Source organism: Pseudopodoces humilis, chromosome 1 (genome assembly GCF_049639895.1).
Source record: "Pseudopodoces humilis isolate 2021_Gansu_Grassland_sample_001 chromosome 1, ASM4963989v1, whole genome shotgun sequence".
NCBI lineage: Eukaryota > Metazoa > Chordata > Aves > Passeriformes > Paridae > Pseudopodoces > Pseudopodoces humilis.
This window is the reverse complement of record NC_142200.1, coordinates 131,811,438-131,829,831: the sequence shown is the minus strand read 5'-3', so window position 1 is coordinate 131,829,831 and position 18,394 is coordinate 131,811,438. Positions and strand designations below refer to the sequence as shown.

At 38.1% G+C, this 18,394-nt stretch overlaps 1 protein-coding gene across 4 annotated transcripts in view; it reads left to right on the top strand.

Moving 5' to 3' along the window:
• Positions 1 to 1,376: 1,376 nt before the first annotated feature.
• Positions 1,377 to 18,394, top strand: part of TRDMT1 (tRNA aspartic acid methyltransferase 1) — a 28,819-nt gene continuing 11,801 nt past the window's right edge. For 2 of the 4 annotated variants that reach the window (XM_005518764.2, XM_088061456.1), the window contains exons 1-6: positions 1,377 to 1,447; positions 9,431 to 9,540; positions 11,189 to 11,265; positions 12,728 to 12,799; positions 16,241 to 16,306; positions 17,708 to 17,777. In XM_005518764.2, coding sequence (XP_005518821.1) covers positions 1,384 to 1,447; positions 9,431 to 9,540; positions 11,189 to 11,265; positions 12,728 to 12,799; positions 16,241 to 16,306; positions 17,708 to 17,777 — 459 coding nt within the window. In that variant the 5' untranslated portion in view covers positions 1,377 to 1,383. Of the gene's footprint in view, positions 1,448 to 2,300; positions 2,320 to 8,442; positions 8,899 to 9,430; positions 9,541 to 11,188; positions 11,266 to 12,727; positions 12,800 to 16,240; positions 16,307 to 17,707; positions 17,778 to 18,394 lie in introns of those variants that run through there. The other 2 variants (XM_088061462.1, XM_014248415.2) reach the window with 2 other exon arrangements.

The following is an 18,394-nucleotide window of genomic DNA, read 5'->3' as shown; positions in this document are numbered from 1 at the left end:
AAACCTTCATGCAGCTGGTTGCAATGCCTGCTGCTCTCCTCTGGTATCTCAGCTGCTGCACTTCCTGTCACATATCCTAGACGTAGACTTGGACTCCTTGTTTTAGTCACCTGCTTACTTCCATGGCTGACAAATAAAGCAGCAGCCCCAGACTCTGATAATGAAGATCCACAGATAAATGACACCACTGTTTCAAAAAAACTGGCAAGGACGGATATTTTTACTTTGAGATTTTGTTTCTAATTTCACTGTTTTCCACAGGTAATGCACGCTGTATTTTGGAGAAGTGCATTGAAAGGCAGCAGACTTAATTATTTTTTTGTTCTCCAGTTTCAGCTAAAAATTCTTCCCCCACTGCAAGTTAATAGGTGGGAGTTACTATGACATGCTGTATGAGGCAGTTTCTAAGGCAAAAATAACTATTCCTTAAACCCACCTTATTTCTGACAGGTTTCTTAAAGGCTCCACAACAATATAATTAAATCAAGAAACTAGTGGAGAAACATGTTCAGATTTGGGTTGGGTTTTTTTTGTTTGTTTGGGTTTTTTAATTATTATTTATATGTTTCATCCTCACAATCTGAATCTGCAAACAGAGGTGTAGATAAGTGTCTGCTTGACTGTGGTGGGTAACCCATGTAACAGCAACGTACTTACTGTGGTTGATATATATATAGATACACATACATATATAAAATATTTGTTTAAAAAACAGGCACTTTACAGAGGCAACAGTATCACTGAGTAGTCTCTTCCTTCTCAATTTAGCAAGAAGCGTTGCGGCAAATTAGGGCAGTTTCATAAGTTATTTCCTTCTTTCCTGTGCGGGCTTGGGAAGGACTTCTCGAAAATATCACTCTACGCCGGACTCACCGAACAGCCGGGCCCACGGCACCGCCGAGGCCGCAGCCAGCAGCTGCGCTCCGGGCGGGCCAGCACACCCCCTGTCCTGGGGTGACCAGGGTGACTTAGGTGACTAGCCGTAAACCAGGACACCCCCTCGTGAGGGCCAGCCCCGCTGCGGCCCGCACAGCCATTCTCTCCCTACGCCGCCCGCACTGGTTTGGCTGACGCCCAAGGGAGCCGTGGCGGGCAGCGAGTCCCTCTCCCGCCCCGTCACTGCCAGGAGGGCGCAGGTGGCGGAGCCGCACGCAGCAGCCGCCCCACGGACACCTCAGGGGGCGGCAGGGCCGACTGCACCGGGGCTGGCCTGGCCCTGCGGAGCCGACCTCGCCCGTGGTTCCCGAGCGACCACCAAGCCCGGGCCGCCGCTGCTCCGGGGCAGCGCAGGCCGGGGCGGGCGGGGGGGACGAAAGAGCGGCGGAACGGGCGGGCGGCGCTCGGGGAGGCGCCGGGCGGGCCGGCGGGCGCGGCTGGCCGGGCATGGCGGCGCTGCGGGTGCTGGAGCTGTACAGCGGCATCGGGGGGATGCACCAGGCCCTCAGAGGTACCGGCGCGTCCCGCGGGGCTCCGTGCTGCCTGCCCCGCCCGGGACACCCCGCCCTCGGGGGCTCCGTCTTCTCGAGGGGACCCCCGCCCTTGAGGGAGGGGGGGCAAGTAGGGTGCTCCTCTTCTCGTTGGGGCGGACAAAGGTGGCCCCTCTTCTCCCATAGCCCCTTCCCCAGCCCGGCGTGTGGCGCCAGGTACCCAGCAGCACGTTGGGACGGAAATTAGGGATCCCTGCACCTTGCTTGGCCCAGGCAGCTGCTTCTGGAAAGGCCGTGATTTTGTGTTTGTTTTTATGTGCTCTGTGTAGTACAGACGCACCCCGGCTGCAGATGGGACGGGGATCACTGAGATGCCCGCGATGATAACCACATGAGCCGGGGATTCCCACTGGCATGTACGCGGACTTGGTTTTCATAGGCCACAGTCAGGTGAAGAGCTGAGCTGTGTTCCAGTATGAGCAAGCCTGAACATCTGAGGCTGGTGTAACTTTTGATAAACATGACAATTGAATGTGGAATTTGGGCTGGTATAGAGGGTTGACACCAGCCCATATTCCCAGGTGAGTTTTTGATCTGGTACCTGGGAACCCTGGAGCTCAATTTGCTGAATTGTTAAAGCATGACCTGGGTGACCTTCAGCAGGTCCTGTAGATTCTCTGTGAATTTGTTTCCTCAAATTAAAAATTGAGTTAGGACTATTGATTGCATGCTATTTGCAATTGCGTCGACCTTACTACTTTGAAGTCCAGCTTTCAACACACATTAGTATAATTTGTGAAAATCACCATAATAATTTTAACTGTTACTACAATCCTTCAAATCCTTCAGTCTTCAGGAGCACTAGCAGAGAGCATTGTCATAAAAACATCAGGTAGAAACTTGCCTTATCTTGCTATTTTTTCGGGGAGCTATGGAATATTAAAAGTATGCTTACAGGGTAAAATCCATTGAGCATAATTTATCTACTTAAAACACACTCAAAATTGTCAGAGTAGCATTTTTCCTACTATTCTATTTTAGCTGTGTATATGTGCTTTATTTATAAATGTAATTATATAAAAGACATTTTATTTATTATATCTAAAAATACACAACAAAATAGGTTCCTACATTGTTCCTAACCACCTGTTTTGAGTATGTGTATTGCTTATTTCCAGAGACATTCTTAGAATATTAAGTGGAAATAAGCTTTGTCTGGAACTGCAATTTTGGAGTTTTTGTAGAATGAAAAGTGTGTTATACCTTCTATATAGTGTGCACACTAATGGTAGCATGCTGCTTTTCTAGTAACCAGATTTCTGAAGTGATGGCAAGATGGCATGTTTGCTGTATTGGATTTGATGTATTTCCATATTTCCATAAAAAGTGGACTGGTTCTTGAAAGTACTACACCATGGTTCCTTCACTCTTTACTGAATTATCAAGCTGCATTCTTGCCATAATAATAGATGTCTTAGAGCAGTTCAGTAGTGTGCTGCAATGTTTAATAAATTATAATGCTAGATGCAACGTCCTGTGAATTTCCACCTGTGACAACATTATTTGCAATTCAGTGAATACTTAAAAGGGTGGGAATGTTGAGAATGTCTCATTAGATTATCAGAATACTGTAAACTTTTATCCAAAAGGTACACAGAGTAAGTGATGCCCCAGAGGATAGTTACTACACGTATGAAGTCTTGAAATCATGTCACTTAATGGTGTAGTTTGAAGAGTGAAGGATTTAAGTAAGCCCCTTGTATTATTTCCTGAAAAGGTAAATTTACTTCCATGTTTACTGTTTCTGAACTTGCTGAACACAAGTGATTCAGTGTCAGTCTTTAGTGTAATTTCTATTCTTATGGGTTTACATTTGACTGAAGAAATTGCAATAGGTATGAACAGTGAGACAGATTTTTCTGTAGTGGTATCAGCCCAAGCAGATGTAGGGACTGTAAGTAAGGATATTTAACTTATTTTTGTAAATGACCCTAACTAGTTCAAAATGGTCAAGTACCAATTGAAATTTGTGAAGCAAATAGACAAAGCTATTTGCTTTACAGTTGGTATAACATTTTTTAATCCTAGTGCATATGTTTTTGGGAAGCATATGAGAACTCAGCCCATAAGTATTGTGTTGTCTCAGGAAAGTTCCAAACCATACACTTCTAGGTGAAAATCTTGTTTAGAGTCTTGTTAAAAGTAATAGGCAACTTGATTAAAAGGTGTCCCACAACAGGTTATTATATGAAACTGTTTTTGATGAATTTGATTTCATTTGGTAGCAGAGATATACTTGGGCATTTGATAATTTCTACTGGTTTTTAAAGTCCTTTAGACATCTGGATTCAGTTTTCTTACAGTTTATGAAGGAACAAAGTAAAGGGGTATTGAAGTGTTTGCTTTTACATGCAAATAAAACAGAAAAGAAGTGAATATTCTTCTGTAAGTACTTTAATAATGTGTTTTCTACATGTTTTTGGCCTGTATGTGTACATGAAACCATGCTGTTTGAAAAGGTTTCTGATTCTATCCTCCATTTAGCAAGTGGCAGATTGTTCAGCATCTTCATTTTAAATCATGTATGGAAATATAAGAGGGGTTGTGGGTTTTTTCCCATATAAATACGAAGTTTGAAAGAAAGGCTTCCATTGTGCCAGTGCTTCCACAAGCCAGATGCATGATAGATGAAGATTATGTATAATAATATATTATCTTGGTATGGTTTCTAGTGAATCTATGAGCCAAGAAAAATAATAGGAATATGTAGAAAATAGAGGGAGCATATAGTATTTCAGTAGCAGCATCCCAGAAAAGCCTTTTCTTACAAAAGGGGTTCTGCAGTTCTGGCAGCCTAGTTCCAGGCCATGTAATGGGGCCAGTTATGGTTAGTTCTGCTGGTCCAGCTTTCTACTTTTCTGTGAAATTACCTGTGTTTCAATTGGCAAATAGGTATTTCTCAGGAAATCTGACACTGACTTTTCTACCTTGTTGCCCTTCCTGGCTGTGATCTTTCAAAAATTGAGTAATAGGATAGCTTGCAGGAGGAGGAAGTTTGTTGTTTTGGCATCTGTGATTAACATAGAATGTATTTGGCACCAAATAGCATGCAATTGGTTTTGAGATTATCCTTGCCTACAGTAAAAAATAATTGAATTTTCACATATTGATGGAAGTTTACAGTCTCTTGTAAGTGTTTCTCTGTAAATAGTGCATAGAAGTACATAGCTTCATTGTTGAATCACATTCTTTTTGACAGTGAGGAGAAGGTTGTTTTTGAATTTGGGTTTCAGTCTAAAGCTGAAAAAGGAAACTCTTGGGGATTGTCTAGCTCTGTGTTGGTACTTTTGCTATACATAATTCAGCACATGCAGGATTTCTGGTTTTAGATTTTGAATGCTTTATAATAATATTTTAACACCAAAGCTCTGCAAAAAGATACAGTTTAGAAAGCTAAGCTCAGTTAAGGTCTGAAATAAGTGAGTCTGTTCATATTCACACTCTCGAAAGATTGAGGCAGGTAAAGAATGAAAGTACATTTCTTTCTTTCTTCCCACCTTATACCCTAAGCCTTTTGGGATTTATAAAGATAGATGTTTAAGTCATATATGTCTAAATCTATGATAATTTTTTGTGTGTGTGAGTGAACTTGCTCTTTATAAAGTGCAGAGCTTCTGCAGTGAAAAATAGTGTTTTATTTTTAGAAAATCTATGGCTACAAATTCATTTCCTTAGCAACTTTCCATCAAACAAACAGCCTGCTCTTCCTCCTTCCCAACCAAAACAAACTTAAACTGGCCTATTAATTTAGGCAGTTTTCCCATGAAAAATAGGTACCCTGCCTCTGCCACAAGCATTTGTAATTTGCCAGGTCCCTGAAAAAAGTCTTCTTGCATAAGACACTAAAGGACATATTTTAAAAAATAACCACAATTTTGCAGTGTTAAGTTGGTGATATTTTTCCTCTGCAATTATTATATTTCAGTTTTACAGAGTAAAAATTTTTGTTTCTTGTGCTCTGTCATGCATGCTTGTTCATTTTACTTGGTTGTCTCTGTGAATTGCACAGCACAGTAAACTGGTGTGTGTATTTACACTGAGCAAAGTTATCCCACCAGGAGAGGCAAAGGAGACAAAATTGGCAAGGAGCTTTAGGATTCAGTACAATGCAAACCAAAAATATTGCTGGTTAGAGCGAGTTTTTACAACTAAACTAAATTTAATGCTTCTCCAAAATATAGCTCTTTGTAGCACAGGATAGTACCAGTTGTGCTATAATGTAAGTTTATAAAGTTTATGTGGCTTAACATGATCAAATCCTGTACAAATAGAGCAGTGAAAGAAGTTGCTAAGTATCCTGCAGGAAGCAAGTATCAAGTTTGCTGATAGTCATGTTGACTGTAGCCATGGACAGTTCAGTCTAATCATTTCAGCCAAGAGCTGACAACTCAGAAATTAAATCTTTGCTCTCTGTTTCAAAAGGAAGCAGGACTGACAAAACTTGTGACTAATCTTCCCTTTTCCATCTGTTTCCATATACCTGTTAGAATAGATAATTGTTCTGGCTCCTATTTTCCAATATGCTGAAATCCACCAAACTGCCCTTGCTATAACACAGTGTATTTCATGTGTTCTGTTGACATTGATGACTCTATTTCAAAAGTACAGTAGTGAATATAAACAGATCTATGTTAATTTTAAGGTCTGCAGAAACACATGACAAAGGAATCAATTCTGAAGAGGAAAAGGACAGATATTGTAATGTCAGAAATTTTATTTCTGGCATTTGAAGGCGACACTCTTTGGGTTTACTTTTTCAAATCAAGCTAATGCAAACATCCTGTCTTTCTTTGTTTCAAATGCATCACCTTCCAGTCCTTACAGCAGTGTCCCTTTCCCTCAAGAATGACAACTCCATAGCCAAAAGGACTTGTAAGCATTGTGTATTCAATAAAGTAGAGAACTGGGACCCAGAGTGTGATTGCTGCCTCTGTAGGCAGCTTAAGACAAAGAGTTTCTGCTGTCTGGATCCAAGAGGTTTTAAGCTTTAAGTGTGAAATCAGTACATTACTAATAGGATGATACAAATTTGATTTCACCTGCTTTCAGCCAAGAGAGAATATTACAATCTAGTCTGCCTAAAAATAAGTCATAACACTTTCCTCAGTAACTTCCCTTTCATGTCTGTGGCTTCCATCTAAACTATATCATCTTGCTCAGAAATTAAAATCCCAGTTCAAAAACTGCTGTTGAGGAATCTTTCAAATCATGTATTCCAGCAGCCTCTTAGTTTCACTTAGGAAATGTGTGTTATTTTTTCTTTAGTCTGAATAAAATGATACTGTTATCTGCATTGTCGTAATTCTTTTAAATATCTGGGTTTTGAAAATTGGATGTACTTGTTTGAGGGGGATAAAAAACTCTCCAGAGCTATGTCTGTTTCTGTATTGAAATTCTGCTATATATTTTGGGGAGTTGATTTAACATCCCACTAAGTCAGCGATTCCCAAGTTGGTTTTGTGCCTTTTGTCAGTGGGGATAGTTACATGCAGTCTTGATTCTGTTTTTCTTAGACTCTGCTTTCAGGCTTTTTTATGATGCATTCCTTATAGTAATTTTCAAGTAGTAAATGTAATTTCTATAGAAAATCAGAATATCGCAGTTTGACATAAAGTTATTTAACTTTCAGGAGAAGTTTTTAAAAAATGTTGCATTTTCACATTGTTTGAAATTTACACAAGCTTTTCTTTGTTAGCTTGGATGTGTGAGAGCTGCTTGTCTGCTCAAGCTCCTTCATGCGTTTCCAGGGCATTTCCACACAAATACGCTTAATCAGCTTTTAGAGGGAGTCTGTTCCGTAACGGGAATTCCCAAGTGAGCTGCAGCTTTTAGATGAAAAGGAGGAGAAGCTTTTAAAAAGTTATCAGGTGTTTGAATTAGGAAGAGAGTATCTCAGGGGGAATACTTTGTGAAAAGTTTCTGTCCTTTTTCCATGCTGGTTTACATCTCTGGTTTAGACTGAACATTGTATTGGAAGGAGATTCAATCAGCTGTGTACTCTCTCCCAGTATCTCCAGGCTTTTGGGCCTGTGAAGTCCTCAGTAGCTCTTTTTTCTTGTATGTACACAGGGAGATATTGGATGGATGGCAGTAAAAATGAGTGTCTGAATCATGAGTTGTGAAAGAAAGCACACAGCTTGCCTTCTCCATTGCCCTTTGTGTTAATTTAGATAATAATTTGCGTGTTTTGATTTTTTAAGTTTTATTTTTCTTCTGGAGTACCTGGAAAACACAGCAGGGGTTAGTGTGTTAAGAACCGAAGGAGTAAGTGAGAAAAGTGGTCTCTTTAACAGTATTGGAAGTTTGTTCCTGTTATTTAGATACTGCAGTTTTGTTTTAGGAAGATGAGAGTGCTGGTTCTTGAATACATTTGTAAATTGAGATATTAATCCAGCTTCTTTTCACGCTAGGTGTCAGTGTTAACATACCTGTTCTGTAATCTCAGGTGTAGTCGTTCTGTTGTCCTTGTGGATACACCTGTATTTAGTTCTCAGTTACAACTTGTGGTCAAAAAGTCAAGACAGTAATGGTAAATAGTGATTTGTATGTTGACCCTTAATGGTCTGTAAGTATTTATCTTGTGAAAATCGTTATCTTTTTACCCTCAGTTGCACCAAGTAAACCTGGAAGAACCAGCTTGGTCCTTGTTAAAATGTCTGCTACAATCTTTTCAATACCCAGATTTCTCTTTCATCCTAGTTTTGACTAAGATAGCCTTGAAAACCTGAAAGATAGTAGATGGATGGTAACTGCATTATTCAAAATTAAATCCACTGGGATCATTCTAGTTGGGCTTTCATCCTCTCAAACTGTAAATAATTAGCTGACTAGAAGTAATTCATACGGTGTCTCATAAGGTCATCCGTTAATGTGTTACTTGAGCTATTGTGAGGTTATGCAAAGGCATGTGGCTATTTGCCTTGTTTCTTTTGGTTTACAAAAGTTTTTTTTAAAATTGCCTGTGTTTCATCTGAGGCTTTGTAATGCTGACCATAATGTAAATATCCTGGTGGTTGATACTGATCTCAGGTATCAGGAGGAAGGGTCACTTCTCTACCTGCAGCTGTGACAGTAACCACAGCCCATCTTCTTGGATAAAAAGCCTCAGTGAAGGTATTGTGTTTAGTAATAACAAATGGTGTGACATGATGAGCAATGGAGTAAACACTGCTCTTTTTATCTCTTTAGCTGCTGTAGAACCTATTACTCTCTTACTCTATAAATTAACAGTTGTTTATTTACATTCTTTTTAGTGCATTTTTATTTCAGGGTTTTAGCTGTGAGTTTGTTACACTGGCCTCTTCAATAACACCTCTATCCAAGAGAGGAGAAGGTGGCAAGTTTGGTATTTTGGGATCTGTAGCTCAAAGGAGGCATCAGTTAAGTTTGAGGCCTAAGGCTTTACTGAAATGTAAGTGCAAGTGTTTTTCAGGCAATTTAAAATTTTATTGGAAAAGTAGACATATGTTAAACATACTGGTGCTATTTTTTCATAATGAGAAGTAGTACACCTCTAAAATAACGCACTTACTTCTTGTAAGTTGTCAGAGGATAAGGCAGTGGCAGTGGGGCTTGGCAGGTTGACTTGGGGTTCCTGTAGCCAGGGAACTTGCTGGCCACAGAGACCTGTACAGAGGTGGAAATGCTGAAGAGGTGCACCCTGTTTTGAATTTTTTTTTCTACTAATTAGGTGCCGCTAGCTTCCATTTTTGGATATATAAAGAAAGGAAGTATTGCCCATATGATTAGAAAAACAGTTCCTTGTTTTTTTATACAAAGTTTCTAAGACTACAGAGCAGAATTTGATTGTGTAATTTGCCTTGTTTTTGAGCGATGCTGTAGCACAGCTGCATTACAGCACAAATTAGCAAAGTTAGCAAGTACATTTTTCTAAGAGTAGTAAAGAGAAGCTAGAGTTTTCAAATTATTTTCTTTAATTTTAGAAAGCTGCACATATGCAGAAGTTGTAGCTGCTGTTGATGTGAACACTCTTGCCAATGATGTTTATAAGCATAACTTTCCCAGCACACCATTGTGGGCGAAGACTATTGAGGTGAGTAATTACTGTGGTTTTTACTGTAGTCTGGCATTTGTAAGATGTAAGTTGTTTTCACTGTCTTTATTAGTAACAAGAAAAACATAAAGATTTACGTTATTACGAATAAAGCAGTTTTACAATAACTTTGATTGCCTGTGCTGTGGTGGCTTGTTGAAGTAAGAGGGATATTCATATTGCAGGCTTTTCCTTAAAGTCTTGCCTGCTACATCAAGAAAGGTTATATAAATGTCAAGAGGAACGCTTACCACTGGTAAAGGAATGTCAAAAATTATATTTTTAGATTAAAAAAAATATTTTCATGTACTTCAAAAAAAATTAATTAAATTACTTGGGGGCATGCCTTTGTTTTGCAGTCATAATTGGGTTCAGAGAAACACAGCAAAATATATTGGATTGAACACTCTTGAATCTTTTTTTAATGGGCTCAATAGATAAAATGTTTTAGGAGTTCTGTCACTTGCCAAATTATTTGAAAAATAGCTAAGTAAAATTAGATTTTGTTTTAATAAATGAGAGGCAAGGTAGGCATGGAGTTTTGATTGGATTGAGTCAGAAGTTACCATATACTTCTTAATCTTCTTTTATGGTTTTACAACATGACAGTAAAAGATACTGTGTCTGTTTTGAGACACCAGCTTAAGTAAGAGGTAAATAGGTGGCAAAAGGTTAAATGCTTATTCAGCACTCAATAATGACTGGCTAAATTATAGTTTATAGTTTTATAATGGAAAAAAAAGAAGAATCCTTGCCTGTGTCATTTTATAGTAGACAAGATCTGATTATTAGAGTCAATAACACCTTCTACAAATATAATGGAAAAAAACAGCAGCTTTTGTCTGGTTTTCAGAGGGTAGCTATGTTACATTTGCTGTATAGATATCCCTCAGAATATGTAAGGAGTGATTTCTTTGTCCAAGTCATAGTTACCTGATCATTGTCCTTCTTTCCTCCTCTCCCCTTAATGTGTTGACTTTCTAGTGTTGGTGAAAATTTAGTTTAGAGGAATTTCTACCTGTGTAGTTAATTCCTACCACAGACGTAATTATTTCTTTTATGAGCAGAATAATTTTTGTATATTGGAGAATTTCAACCAGACAGTATTTTTGACTAATTTTTATAGGGGAAGATCTGAAATAAGCTTTATAGGGTGCATTGCCAGTGCACTCTTAAGAGCTAAAACACATTGTTTGGATCTGTAAAAATGATAATATTTACACTTGAGCTACTTTCATTCTCAGATGTTCTTACACATATTTTCAGTATGTTAACACTGGTTTTGATGTACAAAGACTTTGTATCTGAATAATGATACTTTATTTTTGGGAGAAATAACAGGTCGGTATCTACTGAAGGAATCACTGCACACCTCAGAGAATGAGCAGATACAAACCTCAAGATTATGTATAAATGCTAACCTTATCAGTGTTTTGTTTTATATTCAGAGCACTGAATGCATATTTACATTTTATGGTTTGCCAAGGTAGAAAAGATTTTGAAATTGCTAGGTCAAATGAGAGTTTAGGTATTTTTTTGCTGAATACAGCATGCAGTGGAAGTAAGAGGGGTAGTTTGATCTGAAAGATGTCTTGGGAATTTCATACAGTTCACAACTCAACATTCTTCTATTTTTTTCTGTTGTCAGGGCATAACACTGAAAGAATTTGACAGATTATCTTTTGATATGATTTTGATGAGTCCTCCCTGTCAGCCATTTACAAGGTAGGTACAGAATGCTTGGGAGAAAAGTGCAGTTATAGCACTATATACGGTCAAAGGAGAAATGTTATCACGAGTGACACTATGTATGGGTGATCTGTGTATCTTTCTCTTCCTAAGAGATTTGTTGTAGCTCTGTTCACCGTGATGTTTACTGAAGCGAAAGAAGTGCAGCAATTTGCATCTTAATTGTTGATCACATTTCTTGCATATGTGTACATTAATTCAGTTTAAGTTAGGTAAGCTTCTTACAGCACTGATTTTGTGAACTGTATTATTCCTTTAATAGTGAAATTAGTGTTTAGGAGTGCTGCCTTTTCCTTTTAGATATCAATCTAATATTTTCCTGGGGCAACTCCAGAAGGAGGGTTGGAATTTTTCAGTTCTGCCTGAGACTTCAGAGTGTAATCTGGTTCCATTTGTACTTTGAAAATTGCACATGCACACAGATAGTTTATTCTGAAGAATATTTCTGTTTTAGCCAAGACCAGAAGGATAATGGCTTTGAAATGATTTTGTGGATGATAAAGAGAAATATCTTCCTGATTAAGGACTGAGTTTACTGGGATGTTATTTGTCAGATTAATTTGTAATTCATATCATTGGACAGCAGTAACCAGTGGGGTAAGATTCTAGTAACTGCACTCATGCAAAGTAGTGGCTTCATGAAAAAAGTCTGTTGATGGTGATAATTCTGGTTGTGTAAGAAAGCATATGTCATTGAATGTTCTAAGATTGAAAAGAAATCTCTGTAGAGTGGTGCTGTTCTATAAAAATGAATTAGTGCAAACCTACGATGTATACAGGAAACATTTCAGATTTTTTTCTTTCTAATACGATGAAAATAAAAATCTGTGTGACTGATTAATTTAGATACATGCTAAAGCTCACTAAAGCTCTTCTACAAAGCTTTTATTTATTTTTTTTTTAATGAGCTATTACAAGTATAAACTAGAGAAACAGGCATGGAATCATTATCATTTTTTGTAACCTACATAATCTGTCCAGTTTAGTGTTACAAAATTGGTTGCGAAGTTATTCACATGGGGATCAATCCTGCTAAATGGTGAACAAAGAGGCTTTAATTCGTAGAAATAATTTAATATATTCAGTGCAAAATAGCAGGGTATTCCCAGAAACCCAGTGGGGGTTTTTTGTTCATTCAGAGCCAAGTATATTCAAAGGCTTTGCTGGACAAGACCAGAATGCTAAAGACTTTGCAGACTGGGGAGTGGATTTCATTACTGAATGCTTCAATTTTAACCTTGCAGTGAGCTGATGGATTCCAGGGGCAGACTTTCATTCCTTAGAGCATCTCTCAGGACACTGCCTCTGTCTGTACGTGATGCTTTTGCAGAATCCCCTTTCAAAACTCAAAGCAAAGTGTCAGCATTCTGTAGAAAAATGTAACTCAATTGTCAGTCTGCTCTTAGTAATACATTGGTGTTTCTTTATTCTCTCTTAGAATTGGCCTGCAAGGTGATGTGTCCGATCCACGGACGAAGAGCTTTCTTTATATCCTTGATATTCTCCCAAGGTACAAATGAACTTCTATTTCCATTGTAAAGCCCCTTTTGTAACTAAGGCTTTGATGTAACTAGGTCCTCTATATTTCTGTGAGACAAGACGTCTGTAATGTTTTAGAGGGATACTTCTAGTGTTGTGTTGTATTCTGGGTTTTTATATGTTTTTTTATATATTTATATATGGGTATATATGATCATATGTAAATACTTGTATTTTACTAATGCTGTAATCACCTCATTGTTGCTGTGTATGCTTTTGTTGTCTGGTTTCTGCATGTCAGTTTAAACTGTGCCTAGATGATAAATGAGAAGAAAGTTAAACATCAAATTACATCAAATAACATCAGTTAAACATCAAATTTGCGTAGATTTTACATAGAAGCAATAGGTAATATAATAGTTTGTATATTAGTCTCATGGAAACATGACAAGTTTTTAAAATACTGGGTTCCAAAAGCTTAGATTCAACATATAGTCATCTTTCAAAGAGTTACCATTTGAAAGTTGGTTTAAATATGTTATTGACTGTACAATGTTAGTCATCTTGCAATGTCTTCCATTCTTTCTTGAAATCTCTGTCCTTTTTGGTGCTGCTAGGTATCTTGGGGCAAATTGTGTATTTTTGGTTGTAGCACCATGTCTCGTTTGGGGTAGTAATACTAAGGAATTGGAATAGCACTGTATTGTGTGAATAGAGTCTTTGTATTAATCTGTCATTTTTTGCCTGGTCAGATCCAGTTCCTAATAAAAAAGCCTTAATTATTTGTATTAATGGCAGTCTTGTGTCACCTGGAGACTAGGACAGCTCTTCCCTGTATATTCCTCCATGAGTTCATCTTGCTATCTTGCTGTAAGGATTGGAGAAGGACGGATGAATGTTTGGTATCTCTTTTTTTTTTTATGATTTTTTTTTTTATGAATGCCTTCAACACAAAAGGAAGCCAATACCAAAAAGCCTTTCTTTCAAACTGCTGTTATCACTGGGAGAAAAGGGTCTTCATCCTTGTTCTAGAAACTTCATGCAGCCAACAACCTGAAATGGAACTGTGTCTATGCCCTTGCCATGAGCAGAGAGAGAACAATGCCATGTATGGCTGAGTGGCTTGGCAAGGCCATACGTAAGAAATCTGTGTCAGAGAACACAGAACAAACCACAGATAGTGTAGCCCAGTAAGTTAGGCAATTCCTAGGTTATTACTACTCCCTTGCTTCTGTCAGATGCACAAAATTAGGTGGAGAACATGGGTTGTTTAGAAGTTGCAAAGGATGTCTTTTGTGGAGTAAGAAATGTAAACAGGTTTCTAACTGATTGTTAAAATGATAAATAAATAAAAGGCAGTTACTGAGTAAGTTAATAATTTGTCAGAATAATAGTACTTTCTATATCCTTAAAGGCATCCTGACCTGGGGATTCCTTTCCATTAAACTGAGACATGGTTAAGAGGCGGGCTGCTTTTGGACATTATAGTGCATGAATATGAAAATATTGCTTCCCAGTTGCTGTGGGCTTAGCTGCATGAACAGCAGAAGCTTTTCTTTCTCAAAACCAGAGCTTTAGACACTCCAGGACCTTTATTTTTATCATGACGATGCAAAAGACCTGGGCTTGGCTGTCTCACTTTTATCTCAATATTCCAGGAGACACTGCTAATGTCCCTTATCTCCTTGGGGAGGGTTCTTGAAGTAGCACCTACTCCAAGTAGTCACTAGAAGGTTCACCATGATGGCTTCTGTAGAGTTTCTCAATTCCAGTGGATTTGTGTTTTACTAAGATAGTGCTTATGTGTTTTTTGAATACGATACATTTGTGAGACATTGAGTATGGAGTACTTCAGCCCCAAAAAAGGAAATTCTTAATATAGGAATTATCCCTTTACATTTTACATTGATATGGTATGCATGCAGTTTATGAAAAGTGTGAAATAATTTCTCATCCCTTGGATGTACTTACCTTTTGTTCAGCCTTTTATAATGAAATATTGCTGAAATGAGGTTCAGAGGTAGCCTGGGATGACAAATATTAGAGATAATGGAAAGGACAATTTTAAGATCTGGAAAGGCCTAGGAAATCCTTGAAGCACTCAGCCAGCAAACAAAGTCCAATTCAAATGGTCCAGATACTGTCTGTTTATTGTGTCCAAGCCATAACCTGGCAAAATTCAATGCTAAAACATCAAAGTGCTGCTTTTACAGAAACATTTTTAATGTTAATACCTTGCCAACTACTTAACACTTCCTTGTTGTACAGTGATTATGTGCCTTGTGATCTGTCGATCCCCTATGAGTGCTTGCATTTCAGGCTGTGCTCTGGATTCATTGCTGAAAAAGAAGTTTCATAGTAGTCAATGATGAGGAGTGTGGGTAGACATAACAGCAGATATATTCTCCATTCCTCTGCAAGGAATTTGGCTGCTGCTGCTTTTTTCAGCTTAGTATTATTTTTTCACTATTATTTTTAGTATTTTTATATTTGACTTATTTTCTTGTAGATTTTCCAGTTTCTTGTGAAATGCATTGGTTCTTTTATTCATGTGATGACTTTAATTGGTGGTAATTAAAAATGTGCTGAAACAAATTCTGCTATGATTTGTTCCAGTGGAAGTCCAAAGTCACTAACTTCAATAAGTATGAACCTGCTGTCTGGGGGCATTAATATCCTACTTCTGTATGTTGTTCTGAGATCCTCCCAGTGTGTGAGAGACATTCTGTGTCTACAATGGCCTTACTACAGTGCTACGGAATGTTACCAGAGACTTGAATCTGAATCAGTCTGAATCATGCTTCTAAATTGTTGGAACAATTGTTAGAGCTGCTGGCACAGTTTGGGCATGTCAATTTCTCCAGAGATTTAATATGCTGTTCTTGGAATGTGCCTATTTCCAGACCTTTGTACAGATCTTGCTAAAGTTGAGACACCTCCTTCCCTCCCCCCCATCAAAATAAAGAAGTCAAGTTTAGAAAGTTGAGAATATCTGCAGTTTGAACTCTAATTATGTTGTGTTTCTTAAATCAGTTAAATTAATACTGGTTCTGATGTGTTATCAGTAAGGTTTATGTGACATTTTGACATTGATTTTGGGTACAAGCAACTTGAAAACAACAGTTTTATGGCTAAGTAGCAATTTGTGTTCCCCCAACAGTTATATTTCCTATTACATACTGAATCTGTTGAATAATATTATTGTGCTTTAGGAAATGAACAGTGTTAAACATTTTCAAAAGTACATGCATGGAGTACAAGAGGGTACAGCTCTTCATCCAAATATAGGTGGGATTTGTGGTTTTCACCAGCAGTCTGCATTTTTAATATGGTTGGTTTTTAAAGGATGCTAAACTTTAACAGCTAGCATGATGTGGAAATACTTTGATCTTTCTCCTAGCTAAACAGATCAGTGAATGAATATAATGTACGTTACAACTTGTTACTCTGATTTGCTTTTTTTTCCTTGTAGGCTTCAGAAGCTTCCAAAATACCTACTTTTAGAAAACGTTAAAGGATTTGAATCCTCTTCTGCAAGGTAAACTCTTGTTAATATATGCAGGTTTTAGTTTGCAAAAAGGATTCTGTTCTAGAAGGAGAAGTGATTTATTCTTTAGAAGGGATTTTTATTTCCTAGCATTGGAGTTAACAAAATAGTTTGAGATGGGACAGGAATTAAAATCTTAGGTTGTGAAAAGAACTTGCTAAATAACCTGTTATCTCTCTAAGCAGATAAAATACAACAGTATTTTATTTATTATATTATTTGATGTGGATTTGATTTGATTTGATGTTTTCTTTAGAAAAGGTCAGAATTCCTTTTCAAAGAAAAATAACAAAAGGTGTAACACTCAGAGGTTTCAGGGGATTGTTCATGACAGGATGCCATGGTATCTTGTGTTATGGTCACAGAACAGTCTAGCGGCTTTCTTGAGTATCTTTGTTGATCGTAGATTATCCCCGGGTTCAGGGCTGCCATTAAATGGTCAGAGATACACTAAGAAGGTTCTTAATCTGAAATGTGGAAGAGGAAAGGTGTCACTACAGTTACCTAATGACAGCAGGAGCACTCTCCTCTCTTGTGACCAAAGTAGGAGAAAGAGAGTTGCAATCTTCCTTCTCAGTTCTTGCTGGAATGGAGTGGGGTCTTTCCATGCATTCCTTAAAGCACCAACAGCCACCCTGCGTATCATGCTCTTAATGAATGTGGCAGGCAGCTGGGAGACATTGAAATCTCTCTCACTGGTTCAGTGATCACAGTCCTCTCTTGTAGAGCCCAGGATTCCTTGCCTTGCTGGCCAGTGCTTGGGACAAGCTGTACTTCAGAAAACACCTCAGTTAGGACACTTGTTTTCTCTTACGACACCTGGGATGCAGTCTCACATGCAGTGCCTGGTACAGGTCACAGCTTCTGCCTTTTGTATAGTTCCAGCCTAGTGCTGTCTGCATGGAATACAAAAGAAAAGTATTTTTAAGATTCTTTCCCTTACAGTCTTTTTCCATTGTTTATAAAGTAGTCCCACCTCACTTTTATAATCAAAGCCACTGATTTTTGTCATCCCTCAACTTAGCCTTTTTGTTAGGCTTGGCTGGTGCTGTGTATGTGAGCAAAAGGACGTAGTGAGTCCCAATAAAGAGACTGTCTTGCCCTCTGATTGCTTTCCTTGTTGACACACTACAGTTACTCTCCTAGAGATGGGATGTTTTTTTGAAGAGGTATTTGCACTGTAGTAAGAGTGAGGTGCCATTGAATGTATAATAGTGTGTAACACTGAACTTCCTATGTTATCTCTCAAATTCAGTAATGGATGATGTATCAATAATTTGCTGTCCAATTATTTCAATGAATATGATGTTGCATTTAATCTGTTTTTATTTAGGATTAAAAACGGGGCTAATGGCTATGTGAGGGGAGTAATTGCTTTATTATTCCTTTCAGAAATGAACTTTTGCAAACACTAGCAACATGTGGATTTAAATATCAGGAATTTCTCTTGTCTCCAACCTGTGTGAGTACTAAAATTGCTCTAATATTAGTTAATAGTTCAAATTGCACTGAGTCCAAGAAAATTTGAAAATTCTCTTTTGTATTAAAAAAGAGAGTCATGCCTAAAGCTGAAGATACACTTGAATGAGAAAACCAACTGACATGACTTCTAATTTCTCATACTGGCATATTCGTATTGCTGTTTGTGTTCAGATCCTAGTCCCATATTGCTTTGCTGCCATTTGATATTTTTAAGAAGGCATGAATGTACACTGTAACCAGGAAGGTGGTTTTCCCTGCAGGAGCCTCATTGCTTCAGAAGTGCTGTGCCTCTGGATTTCCCAGCACAGAAAATGTGACTGTTTCTTGTGGGAGGAGGAGCTTTGTTTCCATGTTACCCTGGCAACTGAAAAAAAGTTTGAGAGTGATTTTAGATTGTGCAAGACTAACTGGAATCAGTGAAGTACCATAAATATTTGAGAGACGCTAATCGAGTGTAGCTTGAAAACCAATTGTGGTAGATTTTTTTAATTGTTAGGTGTCTTATAATTCCTTGTTCAAAAAGGCAAAGAGAGACTTTTTTGCTTTCAACAGGAAACAGATAGTACCTGTCCCAAGAAATCATGAGGCATGTAAATT